We start from the raw sequence: 14,040 nt of genomic DNA on the forward strand, positions 1-14,040 counted from the left end.
TTCAAAACCCAATTAAATATGGCATCACAGAAGTCAGAGAAAGTGGATTCTGAATGTTTAAAGGACGTAAAAGGAAAGCAACACCAGAAACAATAGAAGCTTGGCACCTTCTATGTTATTACAAGTGATAACATGTGCCATTCATTTGCCAAAACCTATTAGAGAGAAAATATAAAGTTGATCCAATGCTTCTAACATTTTGTGATAAATAATGAGTGATATGGGAAAACCTGTCACTTTTGCCAGAAATGTCACTGCTGCTTTGACTATGGTAGTGAGAGGGTTAACTGTAGCCACTGAGAGACTGGTGATAAAACAAATTCAATGGATCCATGGCAAGCAGAGAAGGACTTTTGGTGAATGTTATAAGGCCATATGGAGATGACACCCAGGAATCCATCTTTTTTTTTTTTCTTTTTTTTTTTTTTTTTGACAGGCAGAGTGGACAGTGAGAGAGAGAGAGAGAGAGAGAGAAAGGTCTTCCTTTGCCGTTGGTTCACCCTCCAATGGACACCGGGCCGGCGCCTTGCGGCCGACACATCACGCTAATCCGATGGCAGGAGCCAGGTGCTTCTCCTGGTCTCCCATGTGGGTGCAGGGCCCAAGCACTTGGGCCATCCTCCACTGTACTCCCTGGCCACAGCAGAGAGCTGGCCTGGAAGAGGGGCAACAGGGACAGAATCCGGCGCCCCGACCGGGGCTAGAACCCGATGTGCCGGCGCCACAGGTGGAGGATTAGCCTAGTGAGCAGTGGCGCCGGCCCCAGGAATCCATCTTAATCCAGAAATCCTGCGGGAATGCTAACGTATTCTCTCTCACAGCTAGCAGGGATATCTGAGTTTCTGTGGTTTTATGATTGGTGCATGTTGCATGTGAATTGCCTTTTATGATTAGTACTTAATAGTTTAACAAGCTCTGGAAGGATTCTGAAAGATTCAGGTATTTTTTCAGTTATTAGACTATGGAAGTGGCAGGAACTGTACTTCAACACTGCACTTCAACACATTTTGTAGTTGTTACAGAAAGGCATACTATGTATGCCCACCTTTAAAATAAGGAAGGCTATTTCATGCATATGACGCATCTAAGGAATTTATCTTTTTTCTAGAGGAAAATACCATACAAAATTACTTCCATTTATATCTTAATCACTTTTTTTCTTTCTAGTTTTCTTTCTACTTTTTCTATATGTATGTTGAGTTGTACAAAGCCTAAATTCTGGATAATGACATTCTATTTAAATCTAGTTAATGGAAAATTTATTTTTCCATAAGGAGGAACAATTCATGAAAAACTGTGATTAAGGACATTATATGCTAAATAAAATTTGTATCAAATTGACCAGATTTAAACATCTGCCATCAAAAATTGGTGGGTCTGTGGGATATATACAATTTCATTTTAGAGAAGCACATTATTTTCACCAAGTTAAGTGCTTTAATGTCATATAATTCTAAGCCATGAATGAATACACAAAATCCACATTCCTTTAATGATAGTCCAAATAAAGAAGAAAAGTTCATTGCATTGTAAAGATAACATAAGTACATTTTTACTGAAGTCCATAATTATTCAAATTTCCCAGGAGTTTTATAGTTTTTGATATGGTTCTATTACTATCAGATTTTATACAGTTTATAATGAATACATATCCAAAAGTCAACATATGTGCTCATTTCATGAATCTTAGAAAATCTTCAATATAGACCAAGAAAGACTCCCTAACAATAGAGTCGATTACTTCAATTTTTTTTTTTACTCAGTCCAATCCTGACAGCCACTTCCTCACTGCATGATCTCAGGTACCCTGTTGAACCTCTGAAAGCCTCTAATTCCTCACTTGTGGAATGGGGCAATCATTAACTGGTGAAGACCTTGTGGAGACTAGAGACAATGCCCAAGGTGCACCTGTCAAAAGTTAAATGCTCAGTAACTGGTAGTTCATAGCAGTGAATGAAATCAACATTAGCAACCTCTACTGTCTTCCTAAAAAGATATCCAGAAAGAATTAGCTCAGGATCAAATCTGTGCCTCCATGAAAATGTGGACTTTTTACACCATCAGCATGGTTTTTCATGGACCCTCAGATACTCTGAGTGCTTTTATAAACCACACACACACTAATATCAGAATAGTCATGCAAATTTTAACAATCCCACCTTAAATAAGATAAAACAGATTTCAGAAAACTATGCAAAGATCTGGTGATCTGTGCAGAAACATGACCTTGGCATACATTTTCATGAAACTTCCCCATATGTAATACAAGATCAGTGCCCTAAAATAAAATTTGAAATTCTTTCTCTCGCTCAATGGATTTGTTTTGGCCCTGACCTAATTTCTATGCTAATTTATAGGGTTTACAATCACTTTATTCTCTGCACAGTCAGTATTTCTCCCTTCTTTCAAGTCTCCCAGGAACTGACTCCAGGGAGTGAGGCAGAAGCATCATCAATAAACTGCATTCAGTTAACCGCTCATTATTCAGCAACTGCTGATCCACTTTGTGGATTTTCCATGCCCTTCATTTCTTCTCCTCCTCAACCCCACCACCTTTCCTTTGATGATTTCACTGTTCATTATCACCTCCACCAGAAGTGAGACCAGAGAATGTGAAATTCTAATGAACTGAAAATGGCTTTTAAAATTTATTTTGAGGATAAGGAGAGAAAGTTGAAAATAGTAGCTAAAAATAGGCCTGGGATTTTCTGATGACTTCATCCAGTTATATTTATCCCTGTTAAAGGGATGCTAATTGAATTCTGAAAATAAAAGCACCATTCCACTCTCTCATATCTCTTCCTATTAGACTATGTAGGAAAGAGGAGAAATGGGAAATCTATTTACACAGTTGTCTAAAACATAAAAATGCTAATTAGAGCATACTATGGCTTATACAAGCCCATATATGAGTTACACTGTAAACAAATGGGTATTTGCTGTATTTATTTATATTTACTGCATATATGCTACAATAAGTTAGCTTATTTATATCTCCCTAATAAAGTATTATAAATCTATATTTATTTACTAAATTAATTGTCTAATTTTTTTTAACCAAAGAACCAATATACTGATTTCCTGTTAATCTCACAATTAATTCTGAACTGTGTAGGGCAAATAATATAGGCTTTTAAGAAATTTTTCCTGATATATGTAGAAAAACATTTGACAAAATTAGTAATTTATTTTTAAATATTTATAAATTTGAATAATTAATAAAATATTATAGAATGTTATAAAATAAAGAGATTAACTACTGCTTATGGTAATAGTTAAGGTCAAGGCTTTTGATTTCAATGGGTAAAAAAAATGACTTTTTTCCTGAGTTGTCTTCTAATGTCACAGACAAACTTGACAACAAAAACCTCATACTACTTTAAGAAATAGAAGTATGCTAAGAATTTGTATAAGGTATGGTGCAATAATTTAAGCTACCACCTGCAATGCCAGTGTCCCATATAGACACCTGTTCAAGTTCCTGCTCTGTTTGGGAAGAGGGAATGGACTAAAGGAATTTTTCACTCCAAGAAGTTATCATATAAAAAACTATGTCTACAGTGATTTTTTATTCTAAATGAATGATAAATGTCGAATTCAAATACATTTAAATATACAGAGATCCTGGATCTACTCATTCAAGTGAGTAGGAAATACCTTTGTACTCTGGAGTCAAAAGATGAGCACCATTCACCATAGACATCAGATAAGAATGTAATATAATTCAGTAAAACTGATATAATACCTATACTATAAAACTGTTGTGAGGGAGCCGGCACTGTGGAGTAGGGGGTTAAGCCGCCATCTGCAGTGCCAGCATCCCATATGGGCACCAGTTCAAGTACTGGCTGCTCCACTTCTCTTCTATGTCCTGGGAACACAGTAGAAGATGGCTCAAGTGTTTAGGCCCCTGCACCATTTGGGAGACCTGAAAGAAGCTCCTGGCTCCTGACTTCAGATGGGCCCAGCTCCTGCCAGGGAGTGAACCAAGAAATGGAAGACCTCTCTCTCTAGCTCTTTCTCTACTTCTGCCTCTCTGTAACTCTTGATTTCAAATAAATGACTAAATCTTGGGGGGGGGGGACTGCTGTGAGTACAATAGAGCAAATCAGAGCAAATGGCAAAACAACTCTGAGAATAGGCTGCACAGTATTATTTGTGTGTATAGTAGGCTGCACCATTTAGGTTTGTATAAGTATACTTTATGATGATCTCACATCAATAAATATATCACACCTTTTTCAGAATATATCCCCAACACTTAAAGATGTGTGAATGAAAATAAAATATAAAATAAAATGAAATAAATAAAACTGATAGAATTAAGCAAATAACACATGTGAAACACCCAGTAGGATGTTCAGAACATAATTAACCCTCAATAAAAGGGCATTTTATTATTTCCCAAATGATGCCTATAATGCCTTCATTTCATATGACTGCCATCTTGAGTTTCAGCTGTTCCACTTCAGATCCACTCCCTGCTAATGCACCTGGGAAAGCAGCAGCAGATGACTGTGTACTTGGATCCCGGCCATCCACATAGGAGACTTGGATGGAATTCCTGGCTCCTGGCTTTAGTCTGGCTCAGCCCTGGCCATGGCGGCCATTTCAGAAATGAACTAGCAGATGGAAGATCTCTCTCTCTCTCCTTCTCTCTCTCCTTCTATCTGTGTGAGTGTGTGTGTGTGTGTCTCACCCTCTCTCTCAGTAACTCTGCCTTTCAAATAAATAAATATAGTTTAAAGTGATCATTACATTGATTATTAAATCAGAAAAATATCTATAACATCTAATACATATTTATTTTATTATATTACAATATGAAGTTGTATCACATGCAGTATATTTGTATAATATACATACACATATTAAAATATAATACACATGGCCTGCACCGTGGCTCAACAGGCTAATCCTCCGCCTGCGGCGCCGGCACCCTGGGTTCTAGTCCCGGCCTCTCCTCTTCCTGTCCAGCTCTCTGCTGTGGCCCGGGAGTGCAGTGGAGGATGACTCAAGTCCTTGGGCCCTGCACCCGCATGGGAGACCAGGAGAGGCACCTGGCTCCTGGCTTCAGATCAGCGCAGTGCGCTGGCCACAGCGCGCCAGCTGCAGCGGCCACTGGGGGGTGAACCAACAGTAAAGGAAGACCTTTCTGTCTGTCTCTCTCACTGTCCACTCTGCCGGTCAAAAAATATAATACACATATTATATACATATACATGTTTTCTAAGTCATAAAATGCAATTCTAATTTCTGGAATTCTATTCACAGGACAAAAACATGAATTCATCCTAAACTAAAGTAACATATATTTGCAATCTTGGATTATGGTTTAAGGGAGGGCATTTGGCAGAGGTTAAGGCACTGTTGGGTAACCTGTATCCTGGGAGGCAGATGATGACTCAAGTACTTGGGTCTCTGCCACCCATGTGGGAGAATTAGATTGAGTTATAGGCTCCTAACATTTGGCCTGGCCCAGCCCTGGCTGATCTGGGTATTTACAGAGTGAGTGAAACAGTAGATGGAATTCTCTCTCATTCTCTCCCTCTTTCTCTCTCCCTTTCAAATAAAGTGAAAATAAATAAATAAAAAATTTAAAAGAATTATGGTGCAGCATAGGTTGAAATATAGATATATAAATGTATCACATTAAAATTTGTAGATACTATACTATTATTAAAATATTTGAAATGTTACACTTATAATTAATTGTAAACAACAAATAAAATGTAAAATGCAGTAATTCAAAATATTAAATAGTTTTAGAGTATGTTTGCCAAATGTACAAAGTTTGAAGATGATATCTTACTAGCAGGCTCACATTTCTGTAAAGAGATGCAAGTTCAAGGAGAGAAGACTTGCAGTTAATGAAAAATAATATTATTAATCTTTGGTGATTATAATGCAGTAAATAATCAAATTAATCAGCATATTGTCATACACTGTTTGTTAATAACAGATAGTAGGAAAGCCACTCAGTGCTTATGTGTGCTTGTAGTATGGGAGAGTGTTTTCCCAGGAAATTGAAACAGAAATCTATGAGGGATGACTTGTTTAGAATCACACAGGATCTTAGCAACAACCCAGAGAATGGAATCCAAATTTCTTAGCTTGACTCAGAGTCCACCTTTGTGTTACGTTTCTTTCCTTGTCCTTAGGGGGGAAAAAAGGTTTGGGAAGCATATAATCTAACCATTCTTCTAGATCAGTTTTTACAAAACACCTGGGAAGCAGGCCCAGAGCAATTGAGACATCCGAGAAGTCCGTAAGTATTACTTTCAAGAGACTAATAGCAGAGCAGCTCTCTAAGTCATCTTTGGAAAGAAATATGTGACACCAGATGGTAGGTCACAGGGTTGACTTCATAAGGAACAGGAGTTTGAGAATGCTTTCTTAAAGCCCAGAAAGAGGGTACATGGGAAGCAAAGAAGGCAAGGCTATTTGGTCATTTTTATTGTTTAAAGCCCAATTATATACAAACATCCATGAAAGCTCTGAATAGATATTCAAAGAAAATAAAATAGCAAGTAGTTTAGTTAACAGTAAGTAGGTGATAGGTAAGGTATTACCCAGCACTGTGAAAAGATCTCCCAGTCCTGATTAGAAACTTCCATGCAGCAAATCTGCAACATCATAGTCATTTTTTAAATTATTATTTGAGTGTTAGAGTTACAGACAGAGAGAGGGAAAGATGGAGAGAAAGGTCCTCCTTCTGCTTGTCCACTCTCCAAATGGCCATAACAGGCCAGAGCTGAGCCTATCCAAAGCCAGGAGCCAGGAGCTTCCTCTAGGTCTCCTATGTGGGTGCAAAGGCCCAAGTACCTGGGCCATCCTGCACTGCTCTCCCAGGCCACAGCAGAGAGCTGGATCAGAAGAGGAGCAGCGGGGACATGAACCAGCACCAACATGTGATGTAGGCTCTGCAGGTGGAGGCCTAGCCCACTATACCACAGAGCCAGCCCCAACATCATAGTAATTTAAAGCAAAGGTGGTATTATTGTCATCCAACCCACATAATTTACGTAATATGCTCAACTACTGTGTTTCAACTTACATAAATAGCATTTACTATAGTTTACAATTGTTAGAAATACTCTAGAAAATCTATGGCTGAATAACTGGGTAGATTTAATTTCCTTTTAACGCAACAAAGGAGAGGAGCAGGAATAAACCTTTCATAGGTAGTAGCTTAATGTTATGACCAGGAGATAAAAAGTGCATTTGTACTAGAAGTATTCACTGCAAAGTATGGAGAGAGCCCCTAAGAGTAGAGGGGAAATTAATGACAACTGAAAAAAAATAATTGCCAAGAGATGATGTCACTCAATTGGACTATCTTAAGTGATAGTTTCTATGTAATGTCCTTATAAACAAAAGACAAGAAAAGAGTTCCCTGTATTTCTGTGTTTTCCCCAAGGGGTGGGGGTTGGCAGATAATCCTAACCTATTGGACAGGGCATAAGCTGTGAGGGAATATTTGACCCTCTGCAGTACCTATCCATACTTGTACGGATGTAGAATTACTTTAGATTACATGTCTCCTGACCACTGATGGATTGCCTCCTCTGGCTATGTATCCCCAACTTCTGGAAGCTGTAGATCTTGCATGAGGACATAAATAAAATACATTTCAGAAGCAACTTGGTACTGACTTTTGGGGTCAAATAGATTTTAACTACAGACCTCAAAGTAAATATTTACCAATTACGGTAAAATTTCAACAGTAGGGCAGCACTGGCAGCTGAAGAAAATCAAAAAATTATACTTCTCCCATCGTGCTTTGCTTACAGTGTTCATGTCCCTGTGTGTGTGTGTGTGTGTGTGTGTGTGTGTGGTTTATCATTTCATCATCATTCTAATTTCACTGCAAATAGCTTGAAGGAGCTGATTTCATAAGCCAGGCTCATATTATATACCAGATTTGTATTACAGTTTTGTTTGCAAACCCCACATATAGCACCATTTGTGCAATGAGAACATGTCACACACCAGGTGTTCAGATGTAGTGTCTTGTCAATATTTAGGACTCTGTTTCTAGGATTAGTGGAAACAAGTAAAAAAAGAAGGGTCAGAAGCAAACAATTAGCACAGCCAAACAATTTACATTGTAACAAGCATTCCATAGAAGAGAATTTGAGTGGGTTCTAAAGGCAAGCACAGAGAAGTCAGTTCTTTCTCTCACTGCACAGGAATATCTTTCCCCAGTCTAGGTTCATTCACTGCTCCTTCAGTGGGAAGGTTGCATGTTCAGGGCAGTGCAGGTGGTATCAGGAAAAGCCAAGCGATGAAGAGCATGCATGTCCCAGCAAAGGCCACAGGTCTTCGCCATTACTTCAAAGGCACCCTGAAGATCAAGCAGTGTTTCACAGGCAAGGCACTGGAGTCCCCCCAGCTCTGATTGTGCAAAGGAGCACATGTGATCAGGAGGTTCCTGACTCCTGATCACATGACTCTTCAGAATCAGAGCCAGAGTGGACACCCAAGATTTTGAGCCATACTCTTAGACCGAGTTCTGAAGGACCACTTTCAGTAGATAGATGATGGGTAAGGGGGAGGAGGGGTTGAAGGGAGAGAAAGCAGGAATTTTAAAAGTGACCAAGTTTTATTTATTTATTTTTTTAACGCTTTTGGACTCCCCCCATCCCTACCCCAAATGCAACTCCAGGAAAAGATGTTAAAATTGCTTGCAGGGAGAACCACCTGTGCTACCGCACAATCCTTCCCATTTGTCCCTTCGGCTCCTTCTGGACAGAAGCCGCTGCTGCCTCTAAAGTCAGACCACTGGCAGACACTTGCGCCTCCAACTAGCAAACTCACAGAAGCTCCGCCACCGCTAGCCTCGAAGATCCAATGCCTAGGCGCATCAAACCTTCACAGGATTCCCGCACTTGTTTTTCTGGATCGCACCGCCGAACAGAGAACTGGAAATTCCTCCCTCCGCTGAGAAAAGTGCATTTTCTATTTTCGCGCAACGCCACTGGATTCGAGTCTCGGAGGCACTCATTGGCAAAGGCAGCATTTCGGAGCGCTCGGTGGCGCAGACTTCCTCTAGCTCCTGGGACACAGATGCAGGCTTATTTATTTATTTTAATTCTCCCTCTCTTGCTGGCGACCTGAGCACTTGGGCTCTGACTGGTGCAGCAAGGAGGAAGGCTAGTGGACACGCGCTGGGGCGCTCGAGCAGCGGGCGCCTCATCGCAGTCTTCTCAGGCCAAGTCCCACATTCCGGCTTCCCCGGCGGGGTCTGCACATACCCAAATCGGGGTAAGGACACCAAAAATGCACTCTTCTACCCCCTTGTCTTTCTGCCCTCCTTAAGTTCCTGTCCCTAATTGACAAGCCTGTGACTATTGGCTGAAGTTCCCCAGCGATTTGCATGAACGGAGAGGGAGTGTCTTCTGCCGCCCTCCCTGCAGGAGCGTGCTGACTGCAGCCTCCCTGGGAATGCGCGGCCGAGGGAATGCGCGCAGCCCGCGAGCCCTGGCAGTGAGCTGGCGCCCGGCGACCTGGCACCCGCGCCTGGATATGGGGCGTCTACGTCGTCCCAGAAGCAGCAGCAGCCACAGGAACCTGCCGGTAAGGGCTACGCTCCAGCTGCCCCGCGACCCGACCAGTTGCGGTACTGTGGAGCGGTTCCCGCTCCTGAATGGTCCCCCCTACCCCCAATCTTTTACGTTAATCCAAACTTCACGGAAGGACTGGGGGGTGAGGGGAGCGGGAGGGAAAGGGAGTTTGGGATAATGCGTCTTCATTTTAGCCAGGAATGGGCAAGTCCTTGGGTGGTGAGGGGAAGTTTCTAAAGCATAAATGTCTGGTGCGGAGGAGGGGGCCATGTGTGCGCTCCATCAGTTCTAGGAGCAGGGGCTCTGAGAAGCTTTCCTGCTGCCTGCGTCTAGTGAGGGCTCCCTCCCGCAGTTGACAAATTGCTTTTGCAGGATCATTTTCCGCGTTTACTTGGCTTCCCCTTCTGGGGGATTACTGAGGGCTTGGTAGGAGGTGGAGATCCTGATCTTTTTTTTTTTTTTTTTCATTTGATTTTAGATGTGTGCTAAAATGAAAATTACTTATTTTCCGACTAAGAGTATGATGGGGGGGGGCGTATGTTTTCTGTATTATGATTATTGCTATTGCTGTGGTTTCTATCGGTGTCCTAGGAAGGAATATGACTCCTTTCATGTTCAGGACCCCAATGGCTGAATCATTCCAGTGAGAAATCATCGTACACACTGCAGGGCTCTCTTATCGGCCCCCTCCCGCCCGGAAACCTACCCTGGAGGTCCCCCCTTGGGCTCGTGGCGCAGTCCGAGTGGGAGTCCTGTCCACTCGGACGTGTGTTCCCCAGGTTTGGGATGCGAACGTTAGCTGGCAGGGGAGCAAGGATGGGGGATGACACAGAGCGGGAAGGGCAGTTAGGAGGGGACGATGGAAAAGGGGGCGGAAAAATTAACTTTGGGAGACAGCGAACGTTGTGCGACACGGCTGTCCTTTGCAGCAAGTTTCCTCTTCGCTCCGTTCTGAATGAAGGTTTTGCTGCAGGGAATGGAGAGAGGGGCAGCAAGGACCGTCGGGTATCTATCTGGTGTCTAACTCGGGTCTCTGGGTTTTTGAGTGCGTGTAATGAGTCTTCTCCCCTCCACTCCCCTCTCCAGCATCTGTTTCTGTTTCTCCTCTTCGTGGGACCCTTCAACTGCCTGGCGAGTTACAGCCGCGCCACAGAGCTTCTGTACAGCCTGAACGAGGGACTGCCCGCGGGAGTGCTCATCGGGAGCCTGGCGGAGGACCTGCGGCTGGTGCCCCGCGCCGCCAGCAGACAGGACCAGCATTCGCAGTCTCCAGAGCGCACCAGGGCCGAGTGGAATCCGCCTCTCTCTTTCAGCCTGGCCTCCAGCGGACTGAGCGGCCAGTATGTGACCCTAGACAACCGCTCTGGGGAGCTGCACACTTCTGCCCAGGAGATCGACAGGGAGGCCCTGTGTCTTGACCGAGGTGGAGAGGCTGCCTGGGGCGGCAGCGTTTCCATCTCTTCCTCTCCATCCTCTGACTCTTGCCTTTTACTTCTGGATGTGCTTGTCCTGCCTCAGGAATACTTTAGGTTTGTGAAGGTGAAAATCGCCATCAGGGATATCAACGACAACGCCCCCCAGTTTCCTGTTTCCCAAATTTCTGTTTGGGTCCCAGAAAATGCACCTGTAAACACCCGGCTGGCCATAGAGCATCCTGCTGTGGACCCAGATATAGGCACTAACGGGGTGCAAACCTATCGCTTACTGGACTACCATGGCATGTTCACCCTGGACGTGGAAGAGAATGAGAATGGGGAGCGCACCCCCTACCTGATTGTCATGGGCTCTTTGGACAGAGAAACCCAGGACCAGTACGTAAGCATCATCATTGCTGAGGACGGTGGGTCTCCACCACTGTTGGGCAGTGCCACGCTCACCATCGGCATAAGTGACATTAATGACAATTGCCCTCTATTCATAGACTCACAAATCAATGTCACTGTCTATGGGAATGCTACAGTTGGTACCCCTATTGCAGCTGTCCAGGCTGTGGACAGAGACTTGGGGACCAATGCTCAAATCACCTACACTTATAGCCAGAAAGTTCCACAAGCATCCAAGGATTTGTTCCATCTGGATGAAACCACAGGAGTCATAACACTTTTCAGTAAGATTGGAGGAAGTGTTCTACAAATGCATAAGCTCACCATTCTTGCGAATGGACCGGGCTGCATCCCTGCTGTGATCACGGCTCTAGTGTCTGTTATCAAAGTCATCTTCAGACCACCTGAAATAGTTCCTCGTTACATAGCCAATGAGATAGATGGTGTGGTCTATCTGAAAGAACTGGAACCTGTGCACACACCTGTTGCGTTTTTCACCATAAGAGATCCGGAAGATAAATACAAGGTCAACTGCTACCTGGACGGTGAAGGGCCATTTAGGTTATCACCCTACAAGCCGTACAATAATGAATATTTGCTAGAGACTACAAAACCAATGGACTATGAGCTGCAGCAGTTTTATGAAATAGCTGTGGTGGCCTGGAATTCTGAAGGATTTCATGTCAAGAGAATCATCAAAGTGCAACTTTTAGATGACAATGATAATGCTCCTGTTTTCCTACAACCCTTGATAGAACTAACCATTGAAGAAAATAATGCACCCAATGCCTTTTTGACCAAGCTGTATGCCACAGATGCTGACAGTGGAGAGAGAGGCCAAGTTTTGTATTTTCTGGGACCTGATGCTCCATCCTATTTTTCCTTAGACAATGTCACGGGGATTCTGACAGTCTCTACCCAGCTGGATCGAGAAGAGAAAGAAAAGTACAGGTACACCGTCAGAGCTGTTGACTGTGGAAAGCCACCCAGAGAATCAGTAGCCACTGTGGCTCTCACAGTGTTGGATAAAAATGACAACAGCCCTAGGTTTATCAACAAAGACTTCAGCTTTTTTGTGCCAGAAAATTTTCCAGGATATGGTGAGATTGGAGTGATCAGTGTTACAGATGCAGATGCTGGGCGAAATGGATGGGTGGCCCTCTCGGTGGTGAACCAGAGCGATATTTTTGTCATAGATACAGGAAAAGGTATGTTGAGAGCAAAAGTCTCTTTGGACAGAGAGCAGCAAAGCTCTTACACCTTGTGGGTTGAAGCTGTTGATGGGGGTGAGCCTGCCCTCTCCTCTACCACAAAAATCACAATTCTCCTTCTAGATATCAATGACAACCCTCCTCTTGTTTTATTTCCTCAGTCGAATATGTCTTATTTGTTGGTACTGCCATCTACTCTGCCTGGCTCCCCAGTCACCGAGGTCTATGCTGTGGACAAAGACACGGGCATGAATGCTGTCATAGCTTACAGCATCATAGGCAGAAGAGGGCCTAGGCCTGAGTCCTTCCGGATTGACCCTAAAACTGGCAACATCACTTTGGAAGAGGCCTTGCTGCAGACGGATTATGGGCTCCATCGCTTACTGGTGAAAGTGAGCGACCACGGTTACCCTGAGCCTCTCCATTCCACAGTCATGGTAAACCTGTTTGTCAATGACACGGTCAGTAATGAGAGCTACATTGAGAGTCTTTTAAGAAAGGAACCAGAAATTAACATAGAGGAGAAAGAACCACAAATTTCAATAGAACCAACTCATAGGAAGGTAGAATCCTTATCCTGCATGCCCACCTTAGTAGCTCTGTCTGTGATAAGCTTGGGTTCCATCACACTTGTGACAGGCATGGGCATATACATCTGCTTAAGGAAAGAGAAGAAGCCTCATAGGGAAGATGACAATTTGGAAGTACAAATCCCACTAAAAGGAAAAATTGACTTGCACATGAGAGAGAGGAAACCAATGGATATTTCTAATATTTGATATTTCACTGTGGAATAACAATGGATGGTGTTTTAATAGACTCTGGAGAGTCTTGTTCACCTGCATAAGAGTGTGTCAATGGCAGCTCCAATGAAGGACGACTAATTTATAACTTGTACTATATTGTAAATAGCTGTTTACAGATTTTTAAAATCAAATCCAGAGGTTATACAATGTGTACAGCGTTTTTAAATGAAAATTAGTACTAACAGCTATAGAAATGTTATAATAAAACGTAAAAAAAAAGCTTGGACATGATTTGCAGCTTTCATAAACCAAGCAGATGATTGATAAAACCTGGGATTAAGGTAAGAAAATAGCACTTTTTCTTTTGGTCTAAAAAGTCCTTTCACCACAAGAGGGCATCAGTTTCTCCTTTGCAGGGAACTGAGGTATTGTACATGACAGATGTTGTACATGAAATTAATGAAAGAGTATATTTTAAATACATTGTTTTTAACATTAAATTAATAGGAACTTAAAGTAAATGGAATTTTGATCTACTTAAATATATGATAATAAGGAAAAGAAATGCACTTATAAACAGAAAGTTTTTACCTCACAAGTACGTCATGTATAGTTTGAAAGAGAAGGCATTAAATTAAAAAGTGCAATTCATTTTTAGCAAGGATAAAAGCATTGCCATGTGTTACAAAGTTGA

At 42.5% G+C, this 14,040-nt stretch overlaps 1 protein-coding gene across 1 annotated transcript; it reads left to right on the forward strand.

Moving 5' to 3' along the window:
• Window positions 1-9,313: 9,313 nt before the first annotated feature.
• PCDH20 (protocadherin 20) lies at window positions 9,314-13,625 on the forward strand. The gene is made up of 2 exons (XM_002712979.5): window positions 9,314-9,579; window positions 10,653-13,625. Exons 1-2 carry the CDS (start codon window positions 9,448-9,450, stop codon window positions 13,377-13,379), a joined length of 2,859 nt encoding a protein of 952 aa, XP_002713025.3. The 5' UTR covers window positions 9,314-9,447; the 3' UTR covers window positions 13,380-13,625.
• Window positions 13,626-14,040: the final 415 nt, after the last annotated feature.

The sequence above is a fragment of the Oryctolagus cuniculus genome, chromosome 9 (genome assembly GCF_964237555.1).
Source record: "Oryctolagus cuniculus chromosome 9, mOryCun1.1, whole genome shotgun sequence".
Taxonomy (NCBI): domain Eukaryota; kingdom Metazoa; phylum Chordata; class Mammalia; order Lagomorpha; family Leporidae; genus Oryctolagus; species Oryctolagus cuniculus.

What these genes read in the sequence shown, in the direction of transcription:
- PCDH20 (XM_002712979.5), top strand. Translation starts at nt 9,448, where the DNA reads ATGCGCGGCCGAGGGAATGCGCGCAGCCCGCGAGCCCTGGCAGTGAGC. An exon ending in GCAGCCACAGGAACCTGCCG is followed by an intron (nt 9,580 to 10,652) that starts GTAAGGGCTACG and finishes TCCCCTCTCCAG; the next exon opens with CATCTGTTTCTGTTTCTCCT.